This window comes from Papaver somniferum, chromosome 2 (genome assembly GCF_003573695.1).
Source record: "Papaver somniferum cultivar HN1 chromosome 2, ASM357369v1, whole genome shotgun sequence".
In the NCBI taxonomy this organism is placed as follows: Eukaryota; Viridiplantae; Streptophyta; class Magnoliopsida; order Ranunculales; family Papaveraceae; genus Papaver; species Papaver somniferum.
In genome coordinates, this window is record NC_039359.1 from 177,302,122 (window position 1) to 177,309,648 (window position 7,527).

A 7,527-nucleotide genomic window follows, 5' to 3' on the forward strand; every position below is an offset into this window, starting at 1 on the left:
CGGATATGAACTACTATTACACCAAAAACATTAAAATTTCGAAATATAGTATAATGGGTACTCGTTGTGTAGATCTCGACGAGACCTTTCCGAATATATAAAATTTATTAATTTTTGACTTATATTTTGAAAGATATTTCATTTCTATTTTATTTTTTTATTAATTTTAAGAAGAGAGAAATTAGTAGAGAAATAACAAAGAAGAGAGGAAAATAAAAAGAAACCACGCCAGAGAAAATAAGAAAGAAAAAAAATACTTTAATATTTTTGAATAAATAAGGACCAAACAGAACTACCCATTTATTGGTAGACCACCCCCCTTAAAACGGTTGCATCATGCATGGGAAGGGAGGGGGGTTACTATCTTGAGTCAATTTTGATGCGAAACTATAGACGAACCTAGTCCGCCACCAACAAATCCTTTCCTGACTTTTCCAGAGGTCCTCCATGACCTGCCAAAACTGGATCCTTCTATTGAAAATGAAGGCTGAGAGATCCTCCATTACCTTTTTATAAAGACTTGAATAACACATATAGTAAGTGCTTTGGTTAATAATCATGTTTAAGAAACTAAAGTATTGAAGATAATCTCATTAGACAGTGACCATTTTAACGATTCAAATTGCGCAAGATAGTCTGCCACCACCTATAATCATGATTCGTCATTATTATAGTAAAAGGCAACAAAGAAACTAGCTAATATATGTGTATGTATGTTGTAACTTGTAAGTGGTCTCAAGACGAAATACGATCCAAGCCCGACACAAAAAGAAGGTCGACATGAAAGACAACACTGTTGGTTGTTTGTAGAGTAAATTGATAACCCTAGACATTAGACTTTAAGCTTGAAATGAGAAACAGACAGAAGAGACTGACACTGGAGTTTTGCTTTTACATATATAAGGCATGATTAGGGATCAGAAACATCTGAATCACCTCAAGGGTGCACTTCAAGTACACATCGAAGACAACCTCCTCCATGCATCAGGTTGAAGGCCTTATTGATCTCACCAAGGGTCATGCTGTGAGTTATGTACTCGTCAACCTTGATTTCCTGTGACAAATAATAATAAATTTTAATCATATTAAAATCCTGTTTGTTTAGCACCAAAGCAGACAGTACATCATTACCTGGGAGCCTTTTGGCAACAAGAAGCCATGGGAGATGGGGAGAAAAACAAACAAAAGGAAAGCTGGGAAAAAGGAATTTGTGGAATTTAGTACCTTCTTCATGTACTTTTCAACAAGCCATGGTACTTGAGAACGACTCTTGAATCCACCAAAGGCAGTTCCCTTCCAAACACGTCCAGTGACCAACTGAAAAGGACGAGTAGATATCTCTTGACCTGATGCGGCAACACCCACGATAACTGATGTCCCCCAACCCTAGAAGTTGAAGCCAAAAAGAAAGTGTCAGTCTCGTATAGTTGCCTGCACTAAGTTGGTGTGATGGGGCCACTGAGAACTCAGAGCTGGACCTACCTTATGACAACACTCCAGAGCAGCTCTCATCACGGATACGTTACCTATGCACTCGAAACTGTAGTCAACTCCACCGTCCGTCATGTCAACAAGGACTTGCTGAATAGGTTTATCATGGTCCTTTGGGTTCACAAATTCTGTAACCCCAAAATTCTTTGCTGCAAATCTCACAGTTGAAAAACACACGATATACACAATTCATTAGCTATTTCTAGAGATAAACTCACTTCGTGATAATACATTGGAACATTGTATTTTTGGTATAAAGATAAGACAACCACAAAACTAGCGGACATAACAATGTTGAAAAGCAAATATAAGCTTCAAAAAAAGTTGAAAATCGGCAAGTAAAATAGCTACACAAACAATAGTGTATCCAGTACTGTACCTGTATCAAACTTTTTGCAGTCAATGTCAATGCCAATTATACGTGATGCACCAGCTGCTTTTGCGCCTTCTGCAACCTATTGAATAATAAACAAGAAAGTAGATACACATTAGTGAGCCTTCCCCTTACGCTATCTACCATTCCAGACTACTAGGTGTTTAAGTTCAGTTCGTACAGCTAGGCCAACTGTCCCAAGACCAAAGACAGCAACATTTGAACCTGCCTCAACTTTAGCTGTATTCCAAACTGCCCCAAGACCTGCAATAAAAATTAACTTAGAAATGGAAAGAAAAAAAAACATCAAGGTAGATTGCTAAGAACCGAGGGAAGTAGTAGATAAAATTCAGAAATACAAATACATATTGGGTTTTAGTTGTTTCAAGGTGACAACACTATAATAATTCTATAAACTGGATTACGGAACCTATACTCACAAGGTAACAAGAGAAAAGCAACCGTGTGTTAGGACTACAGATAATGAGTCTAGTAATTACTGAAGCAAAAAGAAATCAAGAATATGCTTATTCAGTGAAACAAAATATGAAGATTATAACGTAGTTGGGAATTTTCTGATGATCCCCTTCATCCACTATCCAACATTGAAGAGAGCCACTTGCTGTTTAAGCTCAAGCGTTACATATGGTAGTAGAAAAATATCAATTAAAAGGATGTAAAGGATTATAATTTAGAACTACAAGCAATAGCATCACGATAGTTTCAATGTAGACCTACCATGTACAGAAAGTGGCATTCAACTAACAGCTAAAAAAGCTACACACAGATACATGACTTTCTATAATTTGTGCATGTATCAGGTGCATAAGACTCACCAGTGGGAACACCACAACCTAGCAGACATACTTTATCTAAAGGTGCACTTGGGTCAATCTTTGCAACACTGACATCATGTACAACAGTGTACTGGCTAAATGTTGAGGTTCCCATAAAATGATAGATGGGTTTTCCATTCACTGAGAAACGACTCTGGCGATCACTCATCATAACGCCAACTCCAGTAGCAGACCGGACTTTTCCGCAGAGATTTGTCTTTCCTGATTTACAGAACTTGCATTCCTTGCATTCTGCTTGGTAACAAGGGATAACATGGTCCCCAGGTTGAACTTCAGTAACTCCTTCACCAACACTCTCAACAACCCTGTCCATGTAAATTTTTTACACACACAAGTTCCAGTAAGTAATTTTAGTCTCAGTATAGGATTGTATATATCATACATAAGACACGTACCCAGCGGCCTCATGACCAAGAATGCAAGGGAAGAGTCCCTCAGGATCCTGCGTGCATATTTATTGGAGTCAATACACATAATGACAAGGACAAAATGTTAACAAACTTCATTTACAGTGTATGGATTTTTATGATAATCCTACTAATATAGAACATATCATTCTTCACATGGTCGAAGTTCACCAGCAAGCTATAAGAAGCTACTCCTATTCGCAACGACGCTTGTTTGAAAATCAGCGATATTCCGAATAGTTCTAAATTTATACATAGATCCTGGAAACACTCATCTCGTAATATGCCCGCGGCACCCATTTGTGCCAACAGATAATACCATAGCACTATGATTCTTGCCATATTCTGATTTTGCTTTGAGTAGTGAACTATTAATGATAAGAAAGAAAAAAGAAAACTCAAACTGAATAACCACACGCCACCAAGACATGCGTCGTAACTCGTAAATGTGGCAAGAACTTAATCAAGTATATGCGCAAAAGACAAAATCAAGGGCTTCTACGTTGGTACTTGTGGTTGTTGTGCAGAACAATCATATGAAATCATTAGGTTAAAAGCCGAAGGAGACACACCATAAACCCACAGTAACTTAAGCTGATAAAGCATTTTAAGAAACTGCGAATTTCAGTAAAGACTAGTGCAAACCATTTCCCTACCTACCAAACCTCAAATCCAATTACACTTGTGAGTTGTGAACATCTTAATGAAACGACAGCACAGATACACCATATGAAAATTTCCTCCTATGGTGGCTCCATTAAGTCAAGGAAGCAATTTTTGATAAACCTAACTTAGATTATATTACAACCAACCATCTGGATCTGTTTGAATCTTTCAGTTAGATCTTACAAGAAAGGGGTCGACTCATTTTCATCATAACAATAAAATTAAGCTGCTTTAATCCATAAAATTTCAAGAAATTAAAATAATAAGCTTAAACGCATTGCCCCGTATTGAAAAAAATATTAATTGAATAGGAAGTTATACCTTGCCACTCCATGTATAAGCATCAGTGTGACAAAGAGCAGTATATAATATCTTGATTCGAACTTCACCAGCTTGCGGTGGAGCTACCTGAACATCTTCAATCACTAATGGCTTGTTGGGTTCCCAGGCCACCGCAGCTTCACATTTCAATACAACCAAACGCAACATATAATCATAATCAAAACCCCCATCGCGTATTTATATATACACAAAGAGAAAGGGAGAGATTACCTTTGCAGGTGATGACTTGACCTTGAGTAGCCATGAATATAGATTGATTCAACGCACGACAAAAAGGAAAAGAAAAAAACCTTTCAACTCTCGGTTCCTTTATCACACCTAAAGATTTGTAGAGATAGAGAAGTGGAAAATGTGAGATTAAAACAAGAGAGAGACTGCTGGTTGGAGCCAGTATTGGAAACAAACAACAAAGGACTGATGGATGTTACGCTCCACCTGGTTGGGCCCTGTCTACACTATTAAAGTTTTATGGGCTTGTTTAAAAAAGAAAGAAGGGCTCACCTTATAATCACTAGTAAGGACACATGTGCGATGCATATGCTTGAATTTTACTCATCCAACTGTACTAAATTTGAAAGTCATGAAAAAAATTCCTAAAATAAAAATTTACTATTCTTATTTGTACTCGTTATATTAAATTTTTAAAAATTTTGATCTATTTTTGAAACAATAGTATTTATGTAAATATATAAAAAATTGCGCAACTAAGTAGTTTAGGGGGGTCTCCTACCAAAAAGAGTTCTTTTCTTTATATTAGTATTAGAACTTGGCTCGTGCCGTAACGACACGGCCACGAAAATAAGTGAAAAAAATTGTTTTGACAGGTGTTATTCATTTGTTGTTACTATTCAAACTGACAATTGTTCTTCACACATTTTGATTATTATTTTTTCTTTTGTATCTGACCGAGCTTATTTTAACACCTGAAAAATCAAGCTCAACTTATAAAATATAATGTTATTTGTGTCATAACGACATCGAATAAACATTGCACACTACTATATTGACTAATTGTGATATCACCACCAAAACCACCCATTACAACTACCTTTTTGACCAGCAACATTGTCGTCAAAGGCTCCATTCACCGTCACTCACAGACATTACCCTTATTACCCATAATATATATTGATTTAATTATTAACATAGTTGTTATCTATTGAGTGGGAGTATATATTCATTTAGATAATTAATAAGACGTTTATCATGAGATATTAATAAAATATTTATTATGAGAAATTAATGAGATAACAATGATGTGCACAGATTAAGACCGTTAGATATGAATTTCTAACTTTCAATCATAGACGTCACTTATAAACACTTACTTAAACAACCATTGATTTATCTTCTCCCTAAACAAATCTTGAGGATGATACTAATAACAGTTGATAAATTAAGGCCCTAAAGATTTCGAGGATGATATCAAATCATCAAGGAAATAAGGTTGAGCGAAAGCATGTTCTTGGATTTAATTTCTTTTGTCTCTTTAGTCTATCTTTAATTCCCAAATTTATTTCTGATTTAGGTTTGCTCAAAAGTGGGGAACTAAAGTTTTTAAGTCCACTCCTCCTTCTAGATGTGAGTGAGAGAATCAATTTTTTAGTTTTATGGGAATGTAGGTTTGTTATTTTTAGTCTATCAAATTTCTCCACTTTGTTTTTGATTTTTGGGATGGAAAAAAGAGAATATGTAATGCATTATTTCCTAATTAAAACGTGTATTCATGGGATCGACCACAAACGTGGATTTATCAATCGGAAGGGCAAATCAAGATCTCTCTCTATGTTAACTAACTTAGTTAAACTTTATTTTATAATACAGAACAAAGAAACATGAAAAAAATATCACCTAGCTATGATATAACTCGTGTCATAACCGTGCGACTTACTGATAAGTTAATTTATTGTGTATTGATTTTGATTCATACCGTTCGTTTGCAGTTATTATTTTAATTGTCATGTATTTTTATCGAGTTTATGTTATCATTAAGACGATCAACCACATTTTATATTCTTTATAAGGTTAACCAATTTGTAGCGAAACATTATTAACAAAATATATTACTTTCACCAGCACCCACCACATCCAAAATATCACTTGATACCACTTCTTTCCCCCACATCACCGTTGCTTCCATCCCCAACCACTGGACGTGCTTTTTAATTTTTAATCATAGACGTCATGAGAAAACTTTATATTGAACAAACTTAAGTCGTCAATTAATTTATTCCACTTTTTTTTTATTCCATTGGTTTGTTTTTATTAAATTCTCTTTTATATTGTAATAAATTTTATTTAACACCAAAAGTCATGATTTGTCTGATCGGGTATTACTTGGCTGATCCAGCGGTATATGATGATATTGCCTTATAAGATCTGGTATCATCCACGAAATATTTGGTTTTTTTCCTTACTAATTATGCGAAAAAATAGCTAACTGTATCTTTCACAATAAAATGTTACGCGTTTGTAAAGACACAAAAATATTATTGTTCACTATTATTCACCAGCACCCACCACCATTAAAAACAGCCATCGGCACTATTTCTTCCACCACCAGGGAAAGACCAACACCCAACATAATATTTTTGTGTTTTTAATATCTCTTCCACACACTACTTCATCCAATACCACCATTAATATTTAATAAAATTATTATTTACTAATAAAAATATGTATTTATTAGATCAATTAAGGGGACATTTATGATGAAAAATTAATTAATAATTTATTATGAAAAACTAATGGAATACTAATTAATAAAACATTTATAATAGTTTGGTTGAACAAACCAAGACCGTGGAATTATCTTCTTCCTAGACAAATTTTGGCCACTACTTACATAGCCTTTAGTTCAGCGTAGCTTTATCTAGCACTTAACCCGTGCTAAAACGACATGGGCATAACTTTTATCTGGATATTAAATTTAATATTTGTTAATTATCGAGTTTACTCTCCTTATCATTACAAAAATGAAGACAAAACCAATATATATTTTTACTCTTGGGTCCACAAATCTTTTATCATGTACTCATATATGATTTCTTTCCAGTATGTTTGATATTTGACATTCTCCCAAATAATGTTTATTCTTGCCCTCTTTCACAACAAAACCAATGATATTTGATATGTTTTATAGTTTGCAATGACAAAAACAAATTATCGATCATTTGAAATGGTATTTCCCTTCTACGTCTCCCTTATTTTAGTGACCGTGCAATATCAAAACATCGAAGTATGTAGAATAAAACAAAATTACATCACTCAAACTCATTCTTCCCATAAATAATTGTGTCCCATAAGCTCAGAATCCTTGTTTATTTTGTCCCATTCTAAAATTGTCCAAAAAGATTAAAACTCTGAATTGACTCTACACTACATATTACAT

General features: G+C 34.5%; 1 protein-coding gene across 1 annotated transcript; it reads right to left on the reverse strand.

Moving 5' to 3' along the window:
- Positions 1–622: 622 nt before the first annotated feature.
- Positions 623–4,507, reverse strand: LOC113349863 (alcohol dehydrogenase class-3-like). Its single transcript, XM_026593902.1, has 9 exons — positions 4,347–4,507; positions 4,116–4,252; positions 3,117–3,163; positions 2,701–3,026; positions 2,046–2,128; positions 1,871–1,946; positions 1,483–1,640; positions 1,225–1,386; positions 623–1,054 (listed from the first exon to the last, which is right to left on the reverse strand). The coding sequence occupies exons 1-9, from the start codon at positions 4,378–4,380 to the stop codon at positions 938–940; spliced, it is 1,140 nt and encodes a 379-aa protein (XP_026449687.1). The 5' UTR covers positions 4,381–4,507; the 3' UTR covers positions 623–937.
- Positions 4,508–7,527: the final 3,020 nt, after the last annotated feature.